General features: G+C 36.7%; 1 protein-coding gene across 2 annotated transcripts; it reads left to right on the top strand.

The window, feature by feature from the left end:
* Nucleotides 1–8,876: 8,876 nt before the first annotated feature.
* Nucleotides 8,877–22,273, top strand: LOC139115202 (double-stranded RNA-binding protein Staufen homolog 2-like). Of its 2 annotated transcripts, XM_070677152.1 has the most exons (15): nucleotides 8,877–9,252; nucleotides 10,486–10,743; nucleotides 11,277–11,740; nucleotides 12,112–12,268; nucleotides 12,528–12,555; nucleotides 13,203–13,297; nucleotides 14,192–14,407; nucleotides 15,195–15,344; nucleotides 15,719–15,874; nucleotides 16,961–17,021; nucleotides 17,674–17,811; nucleotides 18,460–18,677; nucleotides 19,199–19,398; nucleotides 19,858–19,928; nucleotides 20,451–20,634. In XM_070677152.1, exons 2-14 carry the CDS (start codon nucleotides 10,504–10,506, stop codon nucleotides 19,919–19,921), a joined length of 2,187 nt encoding a protein of 728 aa, XP_070533253.1. In that variant the 5' UTR covers nucleotides 8,877–9,252; nucleotides 10,486–10,503; the 3' UTR covers nucleotides 19,922–19,928; nucleotides 20,451–20,634. The 2 variants fall into 2 exon arrangements, with proteins under 2 accessions (XP_070533253.1, XP_070533251.1); XM_070677150.1 differs by lacking the exon at nucleotides 19,858–19,928 and having other exon boundaries at nucleotides 20,451–22,273.
* The last annotated feature ends 932 nt before the right edge of the window (nucleotides 22,274–23,205 follow it).

Here is a 23,205-nt window from a genome sequence, read left to right as displayed (position 1 = left end):
CACATCAGTTTCATTTTTTTCACAGCATTTATTGCAATGATGAATGCAAGAATGGGTGAACAAGTAGAAACACGTCAATAATGATAAAACAACAAATTAAGTCATTATGTATTATTTTGCTTTTAAAAAGGCATTTTCAATTCTTTTTTCTCAAAAAACAGCCTCAAAAAACAACAGCAACACATGTTTTAACATTCAACAATACACTACGTAGAATGCCATCTATCCAACAAATCCCAACACAAAAACACACAAAAGGGTTGAACTTTGAAAGTTTCTCGATAGCAAATACTGAATAAATCTGCATGAATAATCGTTTTTGTGTAGAAAATTTCAAAGAAATTGGACAAGCCCTTTCAGAGAATACAGATTTTTTGACCATAAATGGCATAAATTGCCCTAAAAGACAAATATTGAAATTTCAACACATCTATACACATCCAATCAATTTGGACATGCTGCTACAGAGAATAGATGTTTTGATCAAAAAGGGCAACAAATGCTCTAAAAACACAAATATGCAAATTTAACCATATTATTTAGCTTATTTTAGCTTCTCAGCTTGTCAAAATCAATCGTAAATCATGAGATATGCATGATGTTTGGTGGGGTGAATGTAGGCATTCACCACGCAGTAGAAAGGGAAGCCAGGAAACCAAAATAGTCAATTTTCAAAACTTCAGGAAGTTACTGAGGAGCAAGAAGACCATGTTTCAGAGGAAGATGTCTAATCCGAAAAAAATGCTCCCAAAGTGCCACCAAATAACACCATTTTAATCTCTATTTTTCAAAAGCTCCAACGGCAGGAGGGGGACACCCCTCCTGACCACCCCCCCCCCGCAAAAATACTCCCCAAGTGCCACCAAATAACACCATTTTAATCTCTATTTTTCAAAAGCTCCAACGGCAGCAGGGGGACACCCCCTCCTGACCTCCCCCCCATGACCGCTTGCGTGGCCGCTTGTGGTGCTTGGTTTGCCCTCTTTATCTTCAGACAGCGACGAACTAAAAAAAAATTATAAATCTGAAAATTTACTCTGAAAAAAAAAATTTGCACAGCTTATCTCAATTGGAAAAAAAAAATTTCAGAAATTTACAATAGTAAAAACAAAATTTTCACAATTTCATTGTGACCACCCCCCCTCCCAAGGTCTAATGGTCCATCCCTAATTTGTCTCGAGTCCCTTTCCGCATATGCACAGAATTCGCTGGTCATTCGCTGGTCCCCAGTTCATGCATTTAGAAGGCGGCGTTGAAGCCCGAATGTTGATTTATTCATGAAAATGAATCAATAAATTAAATTGGAGTGAAAATGCATCTACTTCTGGCACGCGGCATGTGGCACGCGGCACGTGAATTAGGCTTCCCCAAAAGGTGATGTGTGTGAGTATACTGTACATGTTTGGAATGAAGAAAAACAATGAAAGCTTGCCGCCGCATTGTTGAGTTGCATGATTCTGAATCGCCGTCTTCACGATCGTGTAGATACGGGCACAGGGGCCCATTCGCTCGGTAGTCTGCTAGATCGATCCATTATCCATTATCCATCATCCCGTACTCGATCTGTCCGCTACTGCAACCTTAGGTTGCATTGACGAAAGAGCGCCTGTGGATACGGTAATCTTCCTGCCGCAAATGTTTCCAGAGGTGGGGAGATGATGGATGAATGAGGACGTGACATCGACTGTCATCCTTCTTGTAATTTTTATTTTCCATATTTGGCACGAAAACAGTTATACTCAAGTACTCCTAATCAGACAGCCTGGCAGGTCATTCCAATTTAAGCTTACTTGCTCGGCGCGGCGATCGGCCGTACGCGTATCATGTGACGCCGCTACCCCCCCTTGGTGATCACGCGAAAAGACCGTGATCTGGATCTTGTTTGACACGACCATGTCACTAAAAGCACTCTAAGGCCAAAAAAAAAAAATGAAATGTTTCTGGTCAGCGCGCGCGTCACTTGAACAACAGCGCGTCACCCTTTTTTTTTCCTGGTTTGAGGCCGGCGGCTGTGGCAAACTACATACTGAGTACTATAACACCAAACCAAAACGGCTGAAGAGAAAGAAAATTCTTTGGGGCACATGATCAGTGACTGCATGAACAGTTTAAATGTTACTATATTGATAAAACCACAAAACTCAGTGTTATCCCCAGGCCATAGCGGTCCCGCTACGCTTTGGCCTCCCCCCCCCCCCCCCGCTACGCTTTGATTCTCCCCGCTACGCTTTAAAATATTCCCGCCATCCTTTAGTTCATACGCTCTGCGTAGCTACCAGCTGATGCATGCATTGTCTACACATAAGCGCTCACTGTAACTTTTAACCTGGTGAAAGAGTGGAAGGTGTGAAGTATGGTATGCATCAGATAAGTTGTCCGGAAGTGTTGAGAGGAACGTTAAAACAATAGAAGAATCGGCTGGGTTGTTCACAAATTTTCATTCCAGAACGACTACTACGACCAACAAAGACAGTATACATCGCGGACAAGTGTTCACAGAGGTAGCGGTGTAGCACTAGCAGGGCCTTTGATCACATTCCATGCTTTGATCAACGAAATGGACCGCAAAAGAAACAAGAGTTGACTGGTGAGGTTGATTATGATTGTACAATGATGAGTTTTGTCTGAGTACGATCACGATCGCGATCGAGTTCACATTGCATAAATTTCAAAATGGCGGCGGCCATGTTGGTCGACAGGTTTATAACGTGTTGACATTGATCCTGGCGTCGCGTGTGGTTCCACTCTGCAGACTCTGACACGTTCTCTGAAAGATTTTACACCTGATTTTCGAGGGATTCTAGTTGTACTTAGTTCATGTCTTGTGATCATCTTGGTGGTATTTTTAAAATCAAGACTCGAACGACGATGTTCAGTGGAAGTAGAAGTTATGCGGCGGGGGGGGGGGGGGGCGCTAGTTGAAATCTATCCCCGTGATGAAAAATTATTCGCGGTGTTTGTCGTTCAAAAATGATATAAAACTCAATTGCATTTGAATTGTGTAAAGCTTAAATTTGTGAATTTTCCTCTTTGTTGGCAAGTTTTGACAATTTATTAGCAATATAGGCCTATGTATTAATGAAACTCCAATCAGACGAACCATTTCTTACTCTCAAAGTTTCAATCTGAATCTTCTGTTTTAATTGCAATTGTAATTACAATACTGTGATGATTTATTTAAGTGTAATAAAGAGTTTCCATGATGTTCAAACTGCACACTTGTGTGTTACCATTGCATTTTGTTGTGAGTGTACATGTATAGGATAAAGCCCAAGTACAAGGGCTCTTCTGGTATATAAAGTCCAAACCAACGATAAATGTCGAGGCCGCAGGCCGAGACATTTTATCATAGGGTTGGACTTTATATACCAGAAGAGCCCGAGTACGAGGGTTTTATCCGACTTAAAAACTATCGCCCCTACTGATATGTTTTCGTTTTCAATGTGTTTACGTCAACCGTCCCCTTTGTCAATGTAACTTGTTTAGGATATGAATTAAAACTTTTATTTGTGAAATAGCCTTCCAATGTAAGAACATCCTATAAATGCCCTAGGGCACATTAGTTTAAATGCCCTAGGGCACATTAGTTTATGTTTGTACCACAGCAGATGTTGTGTTGCAGCTTGTTTCCGCTGTGTTACCAAATTTGAATATTAAAACGTACCAGATGTCTACAGAATATGACATGTTCACTTTTGATTGGACAGTACTTTACTATGGCGCTGTCATTCGTTTCTGGAATTTGGTGACCAAGGCTTTACGAGTAGATAAAACACCCTGAATTGAGCACTCTGATTGGTCAATCAACAGTAGATAGTTTTTAAGTATGTGTGGATGCATGTGCAAGCTTACATCCATATGCAAATATAAATTAATGATATGCAAATGATTATGCAAATAGCCGCTAAGCTTTGGCGCTTTAACTGACCCTGCTCCCTCCCTTGAGGAGGAGGAAAAAAAAAAAAAAAAAAAAAAAAAAGCCGCGTCGCCGCACCATTTTTTAAAGAAAGGCCTGACCAGAAACATTTCTTTTTTTTTTTTTGGCCTAAAACATTAAGGCACAACAATGTTCTCTCGTGCGCTGCGCGCCAACGAGCGCCTGTGATTTCATGGTAGAAGTGTCAAAATGTTAAGTGTTCAAACAATTTATCGTCGGATTGAACGTCTTGCTAGTCGTCGCTTGTGATGTTTTGGTTGCTCCAAATTTTTAGTCTCTCCCAACATACACTCTCTTACTTTCAAGTCGATCGGTTGGGAGTGAATTGCATTTGGTCATATAATTATGGTGTCATTGTGTGATGTTTCTTATGACATCTACATTACGTTTGAAACAACAACAACAACAACAACAACAACAACAACAACAATAACACAATAGTTATGTTCGTTTAATTTTATCGGTTAACAATAACAACACGACTAATGTAAACATAAACAACAATATAAACAATAACTTAAACAAGATTTCTGGGTTCCCTGTGGTAAATATGAAACTGTTGTGTGTAAATCTTTTTTGTGCTTATATAACTGCCTATCTTCCAAAAGTATGAGTGAGCGCAAAACAAAGAATTAACTATCCAGGCATAACCCTGGCCTAATCACATATGAAGTAGATTCATTTTTATGTATTAGATTTAAATGCAAGTTATAAAGAGGAGCCTCTTGACACAAACAGGAAACTATTGAAAGAAGTCATAAGCAATATCCGAAACACGGAATGACAGATAACGACATTACAAGCATCAAATAAAAAGACATGTAGTTATTACGGCATACTGCGACCTTTGGGCCGCTTTGCAGGAGAAACATGCATAGCTGTGTGTGTGTGTGTATATATATATATATATATATATATATATATATATATATATATATATATATATATATATATATATATATATAATATATATATATATATATACATATATATATAATATATATATATATATGTGTGTGTGTGTGTGTGTGTGTGTGTGTGTGTGTGTACAATAAAAATGAAAACATAAAGATGATAAAGAGTGGGAAAATTCAAAAAAGTCTAACTCTAACACACTCTTTCTCTCTCTCTCTCTCTCTCTCTCTCTCTCTCTCTCTCTCTCTCTCTCTCTCTCTCTCTAAAAACGGAAAGAATAAACTTAAATGTACAGGAGGTTATAGGCAAAGTCAATAATGTAGAAATCATCATGCAGCTGTGCCGACAGTACTCGATATAGTAACCTTTGAACTTCTGATGACATCTAAACTTTAAAGTGCTTAACTTTGATAGTCAGTTCACTATTCCGTTTAGCTGCCCGCCTTTCTGAAAAAGTGCAGACACACAAACAGAGTATCAGGAAGTTTTATTGCCAAACCTGAAACTACGTATCGGTGTTACAGCTTCCTCAAATTAGAGTTTTGTTTACTGGAATAACCTGGCAAATCTGAATCGTATGTGAAAGCTAAAGAAATTGTTTTCATGGATTTCACGAAGAGTGGGTGTAAATTACACAAACTATTGAAGTGTTGTTGATAAAAGATGTGAATTGACTTGTACACGAAGGATGTAATCAAATCATGTTACTTTCAAATTACATGTAACGCTTTGATGATACAAACAACTCACATCTAACACGTGACCATGGCCGCACCTGGATGATTGGATGCCTGTGAATATTGACGGAACATGAACAGAACACAATTTTCTTCAAAATCTATCAAAATGAAAGTGTTTGTTAATGATGTGCCCTTTGCTGTATACGTGTACTGCATCAGCTCTCTTGTTGAACATGATATCTGTACTTTACTACTTCGGGAGTCTTTTTACCCCAAAACTGCAGATTAAGTTTTCAGAAGTCGGTACACAACTGCAACTTTACATTATTTCCTTCACCCGATAGCATGCTTCGCATGAAGGCAGGTAATCCATCATGAACAGTCCGTCTGGTTTGTACCAATAGTTAAAAATACAGTTTAACTTCCCCGCTCATGTGTACACACATATTATGCACACTGTGTGACAAAAACACCTATGGCTTATGACCTAGTAAAACATGACCGTTTCGCAAAGGCGGCTAAAGTGGTGTTTTCCTCCTTTCGTAGCTGTGTACCAGGGATGACAGAGGATGACAGAGGATGACCGATTGCTTTGAGACGTGTGTGCACCAATTCTGACCTGCAAGCATTAGGAACATTGCCTGGCGGCTAAACAAAATAAACTACTATTAAAGATAGGCCTCTGACATCTAGCATATAATAAGGTGCCCCAAGGTTTGTAAGAGATACTCACTGTAATTCTTCAAGTTCAGTTAAAATATTTTTAACAAGCTGTCCTTCTTCAAATACATAAGCTTAATGTCTTATTCAAATGATTCTTTTGTGCATTTCACTGCAAAGTTCTTTAATGAGCAGTACAGATGAAAGTTTATAAATGTGATTTTGAGATGGCTTATTTCATCCATCGTCGTAAGCCACATTACCATGTCCTTTTACGGTACAGCTTGGCGCTACCAGTGGGTCCTCGGAGCTGTAATCATACTCTGACTCGCGAGAATGATTTCAATCTCTTTCTTCTGAAGTTAGTTCAATCTCGTTATTCTTTTGTTTTGTATTTCATTTTATGCCAATGCCACGTATGTGTACTCGGCTAAATAAGTAAATAATCGATGAATTATGAAAAGCGCCCTCAACAATAAGAATACGATACGCCTGTTTCTGGAGTGTCAAGTGTAACAGTGTGTGACAATATGACAACATTGCAACTCTACAAATACTGCGGTGCCTTTTTAATCTATTTATTTATTTTAACTGTAAACTGGACACTCCGAGAACTCATGATTCTTTCTTTTGAAAAAGGTAAATTTATTTCAACAAAGTCGCAAATAAAACAAATCTACATAACTGTGAATGTGTGAAAATTACAACGCAACTTTTCGGGAAAAAAATCAGTCATTTAACTGAAAGATCACCATATAAATGCATTCAGGATGCATTCTTCTTCTTCAAGTCTTACAAGGCTCGAAAATTTTGTGATAAAATCTTCATCTTTGTTCATCACTTAAATTGAAAGTTTTGGCCAAGCTTCCTGTGATTAGGCCCCTGTGAAATATCTTTCCATTCAAATCGTTTACTGAATTGCTAATAATTCCTGTTGAATAAAGACGACTTAATAAAGTAGCTTTGTAACTGTCAGTGAAACTTAGATTCTCAGCCCATTTTTAACCAATTTGACCTTTTTTGAAAATAGTGATAATTACTATTCAGTTTATTGTCAAAATTTGCAATGAAATACTTTGATAAGTTGGCCCATTTAGGAGTCCCTTTTTCTGGATTTTTCTTAAATAATTTCGTAAACCACTTTAATTGGAGTGCATTAATTTTTTCTTCAATGTCGACAGCGTTTTTGCCACAGTCATCATATCTTTGAATGAAAATGCCCCTTTTTATAACTTCTCGTTTGCCTCTCCAAATAAAGTTCCATAATTTACTATTTGCTTCGTTAATTATTTCTTTAGGTACGTGATCAAATGATGCTAGGTACCATAATTTTGATGCAGCCAGCATATTAGCTACTATTGCCCTGCCTTTAAAGGACAGATTTCTAGTGTTCCAGATCTTCAGGCAGTTCGTTAATTTCTCCATCACTGTTTTCCAGTTTTCTCTAGATGTGTTACTGTTTCCAAACCCAACTCCCAAGATCTGTAAAACCTTGTTTGAAAAGTCGATCCACACAGGATTCTTGGTTTTTTTGGAGGTAAACAGCGCCACCTATAGGAGGGACTACACGCAATTCAGTGTTGGTACTACTAGACACTGTAATCAGGTAATCATGAATACTTGGAATACGAGTCATTTCAAATTGACGTCTCATATGATTTTAATCATATTTTAATGGCAGTATTTCATTTCATCATGATACGCTTTCTATAAATGAGTTCCAATGAGATAATAGATTTTATATGGTTATGTCAAGTTTTTAACATGAATTAAGTTTCGATATTAAAACACCAAAATTGGGTTTTACTCCAAAATGTGAACTCCCTTCTCGTTTTGAGAATATATATATATATATATATATATATATATATATATATATATATATTATATATAATATATATATATATATATGACTTTCTTTATGTGAACTCCCTTCTCGTTTTGAGAATATATATATATATATATAATATATATATATATATATATATATATATATATATATAGCTTTCTTTTCCTCTTTGATATGCAAAAACAGGTGTCGATAACTCAGACGTATTCTATTTTAGTGTTGTATGCATTTAATGGGTCAACAATTACACAGTATACATACATATATACATACATACACACATACATACATATACATACATACATACATACATACATACATACTATACATACATATATACATACATACACACACACACACACACACACAAACACACAAATATACATACTCATTTATTGATAAGTGTTTTGTTTGTTGTAATTTGTTTTTGACGGGGAGGTAGGCATGCACTTGGAGGACTTACTTGCAATATTCTACAAGCCGTATTTTTTCTGACTGGAGACCTACATATGTACATCCGAATATCGGATAAAGTGAATGTGAATGAATGAATGAATTAGCAAAATAAGTAAATGCCTATGAATGGATAGATAGATAGATAAATAAATAAATAAATAAATAAATAATAATAAATAAATAAATAAATAATATTATTCATTCTATACTATTGTAAAGCAGTTCACGGAATGCATTTGAGTTGAGTTAAAATCTAACATCCTGAGTGCATAAATATATGTAACTGTCGATCATACACGATATATGCCACAGGATGATGTCCTGACGTGCACATCGCGTAAGGCAAACTTAACATGGGTGGCATGACGTCAAAATATTTAAATTAGGTTATATTTATTTTAGTGCATACACTTTGTTCGTGCACTATCTCTGCCTATATTTTAATGTTTCGATCATTTTCCCAAAAATAATTTAAAATTAAACTAATTTTTATTTATTGAATCCTCATTTGTAATTATTGATATTCTACCGTATAGATAAAAATCAATATTGTTGAGGTTGTCCTGAACGAATGTGACACCGTAAATTACAGGTTTTGTCAGCGTTGGGGTAGAGGCTACACGTCCACATGTTAGACTTATATTTTCTTTAGTGTTTGCCAATGTGAGATTTTTCGCCTTATTCCTGCATTCAACCAGACGTTACCGTAGGCTACGTGGTTTCAAGTTTTATTTCTGAGACTGATCAACGAAAAGGTGAGATTATGTACATTTTTACCACAATACACCGTCAAATCTCTCTCACATCACGTCACAACACTGCGGCCTGGTCGCCATTTTTAGTATGAATGACTTTCGTCCGGCGAATGTAATTGCCGGAAACGGCATGTTACAGCACATATTCGCTTATTTTACCAACGGTCTTTAATTTCCACTGTATAATAATGGTATTTCCACCCATTTTTCAGTATGTTCAAATGGGTTTCTGCCCAACATATCAACGATATTTCGTTGACGACAACGAAAGCGAGGCCCTCGTTGGGAGAGACAACTTCCTTTTTTCTGTGCCTACATACCTGAATATCACCGCCAAATCGTTATTTGCGTACCGACACTTTTTCATCGTCAGTGACGAAATCGATTAATGAACAGGCTGTGAAGACAATCAGAACTTAATGTTACTGATATTTTCCCGGTTTGTTACGGAGCGCCATACTTTATCACAAGTAAACATTAAAAACAAGAAATTAATCGAAGCCCCTCAATGCCGACCACACGTGTTGTTTTAAATGTACTTATTATATTATATAACATACTTGTTTACATTTCTTCTATTGAAAATATTTCGTAGGTCTTTGTAACATTATTTTACAACTTCATTTGCTGTCGTTTTTAACGTCAACGTGATATTTATTGAGAAAGTAAATTTTCTTGTAGTAATTTTGATAGAAATTTGTGAATTTTTAAGCAATAATCCTCGTCTTGCACCAAAATTAAATATTGTCGAAATGATTCCACAATTTTACAAATCCAGGATAAGAACAATTGATTTTTGCCAATAATTTTTACAAAACGAAAGTGACTGGTGAGATTGAGCGTAGAACTTAGAAGTATATTATCATTGGACTTGTATTTGGCAATTAATATTCAATATTTGGCTCACATTTTGCTAATATTAAGCTCATAGCTACTTTGAAAAAAAACGAAATCATATCAGATGGACCATTTGAACTGTAGTTGTTGATAGTCAGTTGAGAAGCAACAACACAACGTACTACATGAAAATGATTGCCAGCCCAAAACCTTGTGCCAGGTACAGCTTGAAGGACAGTGATTGTCTCTGAAGCAGTTATCATCCAAAGCTAATATTAAGATCCCTTTGACAAACTTATTATTTGTTTATCAAAGCTTTCTGGTAACCTTGAGGAAAACAAGCACATGCTTGTATTGAGTGCCTTATATTCATTTTAATATTTTCATTATATTTAGAGAGAAAAACTTGTAACCATGGCTCAAGTCCAAGGAATAACAACTTCCCAGCCAACACAGGCACCGGTAGTAGTCGCTCAATCCTCACAGCAGCCTGGTCAGAATCCAGCAAACTCAATGACACTGAAGGCCGATGGAAGTGGCCAGACTGCTGCTCCAGTGACTACTGTTGCTGCTCATGGTACATCTGCTGCTTCATCTACTGGTATCACCAACTCATCTAATGCTGGTAGTCTAGGTGCTCAGCCTTCACCAGTAGTAAGTTTACCGATTCATGTATTGAATTTATGATGTTAGCTCTTAGATTATGCTATGTGGCTGGTCCTGCAAGGGTAAACGAAATCTGTTTGATGTCTGATCAAAATCAAATGTGTTGCAGTGGTTTCCACAAAATCATCTTGTGGCTACATGTATCAATTGATATGATATAATGGCAATCACGCTTCCACAACAGGTATACACTTAGTCTTTTGAGACTTTTAGCACGATTGTATTCTTGTATTTAGTGGTTTGTGCTATAATTTATAAAGTACATTTTACCCAAATCTAATGTACATCTACTTGTGGTTTTTTCATAGTTTTCTTGTGTACTGAGTCATAGCATATCACTTTGGCATCAAATGCCATTATGGAACATGTTCATCACTCCAGTGTACACGTATTCGTGCACTATTGCATCTCTTAATCAAACCTTCCAATTATTTAAGAAAAACTACTAAAAGGGTTTTCTTTACAAAAGCAATGATGTATGACATTTCTCACTGGGATGCCAATGCATTTGTTTCTTTCAGCAAAACATGGCAAACCCCAAAGAGAAAACCCCAATGTGTCTGCTCAACGAGTTAGCCCGCTATAACAAAACGCAGCCACAGTACAACCTGGTGGATGAATCTGGTCCAGCACATCAAAAGATATTCACAGTGTCCCTTACTCTGAACGAAAAAGAATACAGAGCTACTGGGACCAGCATCAAGAAAGCTCAACACGAAGCTGCAAATATCGCTCTGAAGGAGTGCAATTTACCCAAGCCAAAACCCAGACCTCCTCGGGTGATCATCAACGGCAATCTTGACAGCATGACTCCTACAGTTGAGCTGAATGGTATTGCCATGAAGCGTGGCGAGCAAGCCATCTATCGACCAATTGAACCAACCCCGGCTCTTGGTCCAGGCCCCGGTCCTGGTCCCAGAGCTCCTCCACCATCATACTATAACAACAGACCAAACTACAACTTTAGGGGAATGTATAACCAAAGGTGAGAGCTGCTATTTTGTCCTACATTACAAATTACAGAAGTAGCTATCAACATCTCATTTTAAAGAAAAAAAAAGTATAATGGAGACGTTCTGATTGAAGGTTTGTTACACACTATTGACAGAAATTGTAACAAAATGTTGTCTTCGTGTGCCAGTCTTCATTATTTTAGCTTGCAGATGCATTTTCAGTCAGAACGCCTTTAACAAAATACCAATCACAGCATTCTTCTGAGATCGAATTCCTAAAGTCTTATTAAATTTCACCAAGAAATATATATTTATGCATATCAATGATGGAAGTCTGACATCATCAGGATTGAGCCCTATACTCTCATGTTGTTCACTGTGTGATATCTGGCTGAATCAACAGGTACCACTATCCTGTGAACAGAACATGTTACGTGTCACTGACAGTGGGTAATAGGGAGTTTATTGGAGATGGTAGAACCAGACAGCAGGCAAGACACACTGCCGCTGTGAAGGCCCTCAAAGTACTAAGAAATGAACCCCTGCCAGAAGGTATCAAGGTAGGCTACCCATGTTCTAAGAGAGTTGTGATTACAATCCACTCAATATTGCCAATCCTGGTTGTAGGACTTCACATCAAGACAGGATTCAATGCTTTAGACATTGAGACATGTTGAAATATGACTATGTTTCAGCCATTGATATTTCCTTTACTCTTTGCATACGCATTCAGTGAGATTTCATGTTGAATAAATGTATCATTGATGAGTTAAGAATGTGTTTCTTTATTCTAATAACTATCCTTTTATCACCTTGTAGCTCCAAGAACCAGAGAAAATGAAGTCAGGTGAGTTCTCTGTAAAATTGTATCTTTCTCTTGACTTTGCTCTCACATAGATACAAAACTTTTGTGAGTACTTCATTGATTGATAAAAAAACAAAACAAAGAGCTATATTAAATAAGGAACTCAAGAATTACTTGAACCAACCTGCTCCCTTTACTGAAGGTTCAAAGTGAAAATTCAACGACAATATTATTATCATGAAACACACATTTGATTTTTAACTGTCATATGTGTTTGGTTTATATTTCTTCAAGGTTTTGAAAAACAAAGATTTCAAAACACAACAGTGAATTACTGTTCAGTAGATACAAGGTTTCTGTGGCATAACTGTTACATGTGCTAATTAGTGCATGATTATCAAAATGGACCTTAACTGTCTTTCCCCATGTATGCAGTGAATTTTGTTTGCCATTTGTGTGTATTAATTATCCACGATCTGTGGACATAAATTGAAATTACATGCTCATAAAGAGGACTGACTCTGATAGGACAGCTTAGCCATTCTAACTCCACACCAACTCCCCAAACCCACCCCAAGCCCCCCCCCCCCCACCAACCTCTCAAACACTCACACTCAGCCCCTCCCCCCCCACACACACACACCAACACTTTTGAAGAAATCAAATTGTCATGTGTGATTTTCTTACAGAGGGCATTGACAGTGATGATGATGATGAATCAAAGTCTGAAATAAGTCAATGTTATGAGATTTCACACAGAAGAAATTTACCAATTACATTTGAGGTAAGAATCTTATATGGATGTCAATTTCAAGATACTGCCAAGTCTATGCCTTTATAAAGATTTCGAACCATACAATAGAAACCAATATTTTGAAAATTTTCTATAAATTCAGGGATTAAGCAAGTAAAGTATGGCAGGTGATAGGCCCAGCATCAACAAGGATAATGTATATAAGCCACAGAGTGATAATGATACATACAGCCAACTCCTCAAATTGAAATGAGAGACATGTACATATCATTAAAAAAAAAACTTTGTAATTTCACATAGTTGCTGTGATGCCCCAATACTCAATGATATCAACATAAGCACTTATGGAACTCACTGAAAATGCAGTGTAAATGATTAAACCTTGTCTTTTCTGCAAACGCTAGGAGGTGATACCAGATCAGTTTTTGTTTTAATCATGGTACTTTTATAATTTTTACTCATGTGGAATAGATCTGAATATTCATATCAACTGAAACACTGCAGATAATAAGTTGCTCATGTCTAGCAACTCTGCACATTGTCCAACATAGTTTCACAGTGGCCTTGAAGTACAAACAGTATTATTGGCAGGCCCCACCACTGTATAGAGTCTGATTGATGTGTTATGAAAACAGCATGGAGCATGCACACCTCACATTCATTGAGAAATTAATGTTGTTATTAGCTGTGAACATGATACTAATTGTATACATTTATTTTCAAATATTTCACCAACATAAAATGTTGTAAAGTAAGTGGACCTTTCTTTTCAGAAACATTCCTTGCCAGATGGAAAGTAAGAGAATATTCAAAAACCAAGTGGATTGTTGAAGAATATTCATATGTTTTCTGAAATGATATTTTTATGAAAAGATGGAGAGTTAAGGAATAATTACATGTTTCTAAATGTTTGACACCATTCAGGTGATCAAGGAAAGTGGTCCGCCCCATATGAAAACTTTTGTAACCAGATGTACAGTTGGTGAATACTCTGCCGAAGCTGAAGGCAACGGCAAGAAAGTCTCCAAGAAGAAAGCTGCTGCAAAAGTATTGGATCAACTCCGTGAACTCACACCTTTACCTGTCATCGAGAAACCTCGACCAAGATTTAAGAAGAAGAAACCCAAGTCACTGGTGAAGGTGAATAGGATTTGATGATTACTGGGACTGGGATTAGTCATTTACAACTTTCCTAAATCAAATACTCTTGTCAGGAGAAAGCCCTCAGGATCTATATGCATTATTAAATATTTCAAAATTGTGAAGTACTGGTAGATATTGGGAGGGTTAAATGTCAAGGCATATAAAACAGGAACAAAGTTTTTCTAAAGCAATTGATTGATTTACCTCGCTTTAAACCATAGATAGACCTCTTTGTTTTTAGGGTCTATGTTCAAACTAATTGTTACTCATGAGGAAAAGAAAATTGTAAGCTTTAAATTTATGCAGCTTGTTTTGTCATTATAACAAAAAGGTACATGTATAGACCTGGTTTTTTTTTCATGAATATTCCGTACTTTAGACTTTACAGTGCAATCATTGCCCCTGACCTTCAAAAAATGACAAAGTTGTGTCCGTGCTTTACATGAAATCAGTTTGTACAAATTCCTGTTTAAAATTACAAGAGAAAAACTTTGGCCATGTATTTTTTCTGTGATCAAAACCCTTTAACCTGAAATTTCCTTCCATTGATACTGTTGTTGCCCTGCACTGTGTTAAGTCTGTAGGAAAAGCAAAATTACCCAGCAGTGATTTTCATAGAAACTAGATGATTAAAATTTACTTTTCTGTTCGGTTTCCAAAATTAGTTGTCACAAGATGCAGCATAACAAAGAAAGACGGCATTTGTAGTGTGTTTATTCTCATAAAAGACATTCCCTGAGGGCATTTGCCACAAGTGACCTTTTAATTGTGTGTGTACCCACAGCCAGCGCAACAAAATAATCAAGACTATGGCCTTGGAATGAACCCAGTCAGTCGACTTGTGCAGATTCAACAGGCCAAGAAAGAAAAAGAACCTGTGTTCACACTCCTACAAGAACGAGGACAACCGAGGAAAAGAGAATTTGTCATGCAGGTAGGAATTCTATCATCACCTACTAGTACATGTACTTGCAAATTATACATTGGTGGGTATGTATGGTCCAGCACACATGTAGAGATGAGGTATATGATGTGAAAGTTTCTTTCTACTCAAAGATTTTATGCTGGTTGAGATGAGGGTAGCTGTATTTGTAAAATATATTTTTGTGACCTAACACCTTTATTTTGTAATTACTTTGTACAGCAAGATGAATTCTCCTTTTGATCTATAAAGTGCTCTATGATGTAGATCTCATGTTCCTAACTCCCTTTTTGAAGTACTCTTTGAGTGATCTTTGAAGATTTTGTTTGTCGCACTTGATATACAATTCAAATCCTTTCACAAGTGTTTGTATCCTCTCAAAACAGGTAACAGTGGGCAACAACCAGTGCACTGGCATTGGTCCCAATAAAAAAATGGCCAAGCGTGCAGCTGCTGAAGCTATGTTACAAGAGTTAGGATATCGTAGCAATCCTCCTCTACCAAACAAATCTTCTCTGAAAACTGAAGGTGCAGAGGTACAGGTATGTCATTTATTGCAGTATTTATTCTCACATTGCCAGACAGCCCTTGTACAAATTGAGTGTGTACACCCTATTTTAATTCATGGAGTTGAAAATGTGCGGCAGAAAACAATGAGGTTGGAGTAAAGTCCGGTGGCATTGAACTCATCATGTCATATGATAAGGTTGAATTATTGTACATGGAAAGATTTGACAGACATTGAAACTCTGCAATGGTATATTCTGACATAGAGAGTTTATGGAGAAAATGAATGTCTCATATGCATGTACATGTAGGTTCTGACTTTTTACCATCAGTGCTCTGAGTGGTTGTAGGTTGGCTTCTTGAAGAAATGTGTTGTCTCAGATTTTTGTCAGGTCAAGCTTTCGATGTTGCGCTTGAATATTACTGAATGTACTCTTTTAATATTTGTATTTGTATTTAAGAACTATCTACTGTTGATTGACCAATCAGAGTGCTCAATTCAGGGTGTTTTATTTACTCATAAAGCCTTGGTCACAAATTCCAGAAACGAATGACAGCGCCGTAGTAAAGTACTGTCCAATCAAAAGTGAACATGTCATATTCTGTAGACATCTGGTACGTTTTAATATTTAAATTTGGTAACACAGCGGAAACCAGCTGCAACACAAAATCTGCTGTGCCCTAGGGCATTTATATAATGTGCCCTAGGGCATTTATAGGATGTTCCATTACATTGGAAGGCTATTTCACAAATAAAAGTTTTAATTCATATCCTAAACATGTTACATTGACAAAGGGGACGGTTGACGTAAACACATTGAAAACGAAAATATATCAGTTAGGGGCGATAGTTTTTAAGTCGGATAAAACCCTCGTACTCGGGCTCTTCTGGTATATAAAGTCCAACCCTACGATAAAATGTCTCGGCATGCGGCCTCGACATTTTATCGTTGGGTTGGACTTTATATACCAGAAGAGCCCTCGTACTCGGGCTTTATTCTATTTGTATACAGTACTAAAGTCACACTCATACATGTCTGTAGAAGGACAATCTAATGTTGTAGCATTCAGATGAAACCTATAATTAGCAATCATCTGATATATTATGTTTCACAACGCAGACACCCGAAGAGAAGCCTACAAATGGTAGAAAAGTGACTTTTGCTGATTCTGAAAAAGAAGGTACGTTTTTGCTGTCAGATTTAAATCTACTAATAACACTGATCATCGCTGATATATCGAAGTATCATGTATGTCTTTCTTGAGAATCTTGCAGAGTCTGCAAGCAATGCAGATTTTGTCAAGAATTCAGACACATAAATAATTATTTTTGCATATTGATGATCAAAATCTGATATTACATGTCATTGTTGTTACATGTGAGGATTTTGTTCATTTTGATGAAGTCATGTTAATTTGAGAGCAAATTTCACTGTAGAACAGAGAAGTGAACAAAGTTTGAGCAAACTCTGTACATTTACTTTGTTAACTTCGTGCTGCTGCATTGAGAAATCTGTAATCAGATATGCTAACTGAATTCCGTTACAGTATTGGTCTAGTGTACTAGGTATAGTGTCAGACCATAAACTCAACAGAAGGCTAATAGAAAGCTATCAGTAAAGTTGACCTTGAGTACGTATTGGCGCCCAAGAAACGTTTCCTTAGCTCATAGACAGCTGTGGGTTTGCCATTTACATGTTATCATGTGTGTTTCAGTTCCTCTATGATTGCACACAGAATAATTTGTTTATTAGCTTCTCATATTATGTTGTTTAAGATGTGCGACATATTAAGTGAAATCCAATATCTGTTTTATTTGCATTTCTGTCAACAGATATCAAACCCAGTGTCCCAGAGGGAGGCAGTGGAGGTACACTTAGCAGCAGACCATTGGCACCAGGATTATTACCTATGGTACCTGAGGTGGCCAGTGCCGCTGGCTTTACTGTACCTCCCATGACCAAACACACAGGTCAGATTTTAGTATCATACTGGCTATATTGGCAATGAAAAGCATCTCTGCATCATTGGGATATGAATTTGGTTTGGTTTGGTTGTGTCGGATAAAGTTCACAAACAGGGAATTTTGTGCGATTCACAACAAAAAAATCTCGGAAATTTGTCTGGAAAATCCTGAAAAGAAGCTCTGCCAGAGAACTCAACAGTTTATGGCATGTGTACAAACTTTGCAGCCCTAGCAGTATTCAAATTCAGTTTTGAAAAAAAAACATTAAGAACTCCAGCTATGGTGAGAAATAGGAACTGTGATTGCATAGGTTAGATTCAAGTGAGTACAGCCACTTCAACATTGAGAAGAATATTTTGACTGAAATCATCTGACTGAAGATAGAAAATAAATTTCACCAATATTTTAACACATTTAGCATGTGTGAGAGGGTAGTCCACTGATATGTTTAAAAAAAAACTTCACTTGAAAATATTTGTATAATTTCTGAATCAATAAAGAGAGGGGATGGTTAAGCAACTACGCCAATAAACTTTTAATAAAAATTTCAGTATCTATGTCTCTCTAATTTTACCAATCATGCAACATAAATGTAAATAAAATTGGTATGATGTAATTCATTTGTGAAATTTCATCTTTTCAATTCTTGAATAGGACTGAATCGAGCCCCAGGTTCACATTTTGGTGACCCAGCATCCAGGTCAACCACAGCTGTAATTGCTAAAGAACTTCTCAATGATGGAGTATCTCCGACAGCAGAAGCCATGGCCAAACCTGGAGTGACTGAACAGAAACTTCTACGACCCAAATCACAGTTGATTTACCTAGCCAAAGTGCAAGGTCTACAGTACCAATTTACAGATTTTCCTAAGGTAATCATTCTGTCCAGTGAATAGGGGCTGTCTATTGAGGAAGCACCTGCCTTCCAAAGTGAAAGACAGAAGTTTTGCTCAAACAAAAAGGAAACTTTCAGTTATTCTCTTTCAAAATCAAGAATAAAAATCAGGGGCTCACTGTGCAAAATTTGTTGCTGGAGAAACAAATTAACCAATATTTCCCACCGCCTCAAATTCAAAATGGCCGCTGTCATCCCTGCGTTAATTCTATGGATAAAAAAATTGAATTTTTAATTTTCTCAAAAATATGAGAGTGTGTAAAATTTATTTACTCAAAGAGCTTCAAAATGAGCCCACAGAGCGGTGGACCAGACAAATATTTAAAAATTTTGACAGTCTGTGTGTTTGCTCCCAATGTGCATTCTACCTTTGTGTTCAAAACATTTATAACAGCTTTTTAGGTTTACAATTTGGATTGATAAGATACACACATTCCAAGAGAGATCAATAGCAGCTTCCAACACTTGACTGTCTTGCCTATGATGTTCTATATTCAGGGTAACAAACCAGAGTACCTGTCCCTGGTGTCCATCTCTACCAATCCACCACTGGTATCACATGGTGCAGGGCCCACTGTGGAATCCTCTCATGATGCAGCATCTTTACAAGCTCTCAAATCTCTCATGGATATGGACATCAAAGGGACTGCAGATCATATCAAAAAGGAACCTGGTACACCCCCTGCTACATCAACAAGGTGAGTCAATCAACGCCTCACTCAGGTGATGTATGTGACATGTTCTCTGTACCACTCCAGCCCTATCTGTGGCCTTGCAGCATACAAAAGCAGTTTCCTAAGATGGCAGAAGTACTGAATTTTCAATGACTCTGCATTATTAAAGGGCCAGTAACTGTAAATTTTGTAGACTTTTTCACTATTTATGTTGTGTACATGAATTGCAAGGTCTTGTTCTTCTCCCATAAGTATGCTGAAACACCTACTATTCAACACAGAGTATCTGTATTCAGATGAATGACAGTGGTTTAGGATTTGATTTTACGACAGCATTCCAGTTACAGTGTAGGTGTAGCAATTATGATAGCTGTAACTCAGTGACAGATATATATGGTTCTATTCCACTCAGCAATTTTACCCTAATATTAGTGTTCTTGATGAAGTTTAGTACGTAGCCTAATTGTACCATATATTTTCTAGAGGACAGATAGTGACAGGATATTATCCTCAAAAGTTCAAGCCAGCAGAATTCTATAAATCTTAGAGAAGTGGTAAGTTCTTCAGTGATATAGGTAGTTTCAAAGGCTGAGTTCAAATACATGAGAACTTTCCAGATAGAAAAAAAATGCATCAACGGCATTGGTCCCTCATTGTGTAAATACACTAGCAGCAATGAAGTAGCACAACCATCACTTTCAAAATATCACGGATGATATTCTCAGATTCTTCAGAACTGCTAAAATAACAAACGGCATCTATTTAAATATTTTCCATTCCTAATTGTTACCCATAACAGATGCAGTGCTTATATAAACCCCTATTGTCAGGTCTGTTAAATGGCATTTTTCAAATTTTGTGACGTGTTTGAACTGTCTATTCTCTCAAAACTCTGATATTGTATCAAGTTTTATTTGTCATGGATATACAGTTTATTTTCTGTCATTTTTTGTCTACTGACTGTCACTTACAAACATGTACATATGATAGTCTGTCTTGACACACTGTCAAAATTCTATTTTCATTTTTACTTTTCATTAGTCACATTTCTTTTTATCTCACGGATCTCTCCATAGACCCAATGTTCTCGTCAAGACAGAAGATGCTATCAAACCAGACCAGAAGGCGGCTAACTCGCTGGACACAACAAACTCAGCCGTTGGGAAGCCAGCCGGGCCTGAGGCTTAATGGTGCATGAGCCTTAGTTACCGGCATTGGTAGTTACGTAGACAGATCATACTGAAGACAACAGAATAAAAAAAAAATTTAATCTTTCTAAATGGTAAATGACATGAAACGTAGTTTAGAGAGATAGACCTTTGTAGAACTCTTTAGATTGGTTTGATTCCGCACAGGTCTGTTTTAACGTTGCATGATGCAAGACTGGCCCAAATATTTCCAAAAAGGCTCTTCTCATGTACTGTTGTTAATGCTCTTTGTAATATTAACTTGAATTTCAATTCAATTAAGAAGAAAAAAAGGCATGTTTGAAGTTCTCAAGTGTGTGTTACTTGAAGAATTGCAAATTTTTACAGTAGGAAAATGAACATTGAAAAAATGGTATTAGGTAGCTACTTTCTCCACTAGCTTTCTCTTCAAGTACACTTTCACCAAACCCACTGTTCATCATATAAATACAAAAGTTATACTACTAATTCTTCAAGTGTCACTTCCATGTTAAGGAACACCAAACTAGCTTGTTCAGTGCACAGCAGTAATCATGTTGACTTTTAGAAGAAAACCATCAACAGGGCCCAGTAAAATATGTAATATTGCATGAATTTATTCTTTTCTTAATTTTTGAATTGTGATATGAAAATAATATATGTGTAGTCAAAAGTACGACCCATATCCGATATTGTTAAAAGAGTTGTCTTTGGACCAGTCTTTCAAATTTCCAATCTCCTCTTCTTAATATTTTCTTCCATTTACCATCCCATAACAACAAGTTTCCATAACTGACAGATCAGTAGCTGTTTAATGTTCTAAAAGCCCAATCTTTCCAACCGCTATAGCATTGCACACGTAATGAAATTGAAGTAAGAAAACTTCTCTTTTGTTGTTTTGCATCTGCTTGTTTTATATTTGGAAGTTTGTGCATTTGTCACTTATCCCACAGGGGATGGTAAGGATGTCAAAGTTTTAGATTAATACCATAAAATATGCAGTTTGTTGTCTTCATGTATAATCATCAATAATAGGTGTAGAAATATATTTTTTTTTGCATAGAGCAATGGAAAAATGATTCAATCCAAAATTTGGTCAGTATGGAGGAAGAAAAGTAAACTAGTTTCATTAACTGCCACCAGGAAAAGATATATTGGGGCACACGTTGCGATTAACTTTGATCAGAATCCGTCTAACTACAATGCTTACGTACTACATGGATTAAAGCATTAGAATATCCTCCTTGCTGTATAAGATGATTAATTTCCATTGTTGTATGGATTTCAAAAAAGAAACAAAAAAATGTTTACGCAGAAAGAGGGAAATTATACATTGCACCATGCTGCTCCTTTTTTTGTACTTTGGTTTCTACATTTCACTCAGCTTACAGCAAAAACTCAATGTGTATAATTTCCCTGTCCAGAGAAAAAAAAATAGATGTTACGGATAATTTGCCTGTAAAAGTTCTGAGAGCTGAACACATTAAGCGGGGCAATTTGTGTTGATATGTTGATGTGCGAGGATTACACATGCAATCAACTATCAACAGAGAAATGGCGTAACAGAATGGTTCGTTTTGAAAACAAGACAAACATTGTGGACTGGTTTTCTTGCCCTGTAGTTGGCGTCCCAGACCTTAATTAATTAGTTAGAAATTAGCATATCAGATGTAATCAAGCTTTCAAAATGCGTTGTAGATGTTTCTTGTGGGAATAAAACCAGTTCACTGAAATTATTCTTGTAATTGTCATGAATTTACACACATACATAAACACACCAGGAGATATACCCTTGTATTGTGCATATGCTTATGGCCACATTCCAGGCAGTGTTGGTGCTTTATGGAAGTTTCTACATTGAAAATGAAATATTTAGTACTCTCTCTAAGGAAACTGCCTTTCTCTTACAAAGTCAAGAATAAAAATCAGGGGTCACCATGCAAATTTTGGTCGCAGAGAAATAAGTTGCCCAACATTATAGCAGTGTTTAAAATTCAAAGTGGCTGCCTGATACCTGAATATACCTGATACCTGAATAGCAAAAAGTATATTTTTGATTTTATAAAACATAATCAGTGAAACCTTTACTTTCTCTGAGTGCTTCAAGCTGATTCTCCAGAAGTAGTGGACTAAAAAGTATTTGAAGAATTCTAGAGTCTGAATATATGTCCTTGAAGTGTATTCTGTGTGTACCTTAACTTGCACCAGTGTCATGGATGGGTTAACACAATTGAAACCAGGTCAGATCAAGCTAGAAATCCAACAGAAATTTTCCTAGCTTATACATTCTGATGGCTGGGACATTTCAAAATTTACTCAAAAATGCTAAAAGTTAACTTGAATTTATGTCAATGGCATCCAGCTTGGCGGAGACTGATAGTCACCTTGAAAACATCAGTGTATACATACACTGTGTAGTAACTCTCGCCGTAGACTGAACCTGGGCATTGGTAACTCTCGCCGTAGACTGAACCTTGGCAATGGTGTCACTTGTATATTTTGGCATGGATTGTGAAACTATATAAGGGTTTCCAGAGGGTTGTTCATATAAGCACATTACAATGCACATATCTAATTCTGTGCAAGCCAATAGAGCTAGAGGTCTGATTTTGGTATATAGGGATAACTATGGGATACCACTTTTGGACAAAATGTCACATGACTT

Source organism: Ptychodera flava, chromosome 17, assembly GCF_041260155.1.
Source record: "Ptychodera flava strain L36383 chromosome 17, AS_Pfla_20210202, whole genome shotgun sequence".
Lineage (NCBI taxonomy): Eukaryota > Metazoa > Hemichordata > Enteropneusta > Ptychoderidae > Ptychodera > Ptychodera flava.
Note: the sequence above shows the minus strand (reverse complement) of the source record. Positions and strands in the feature narration are given on the sequence as shown.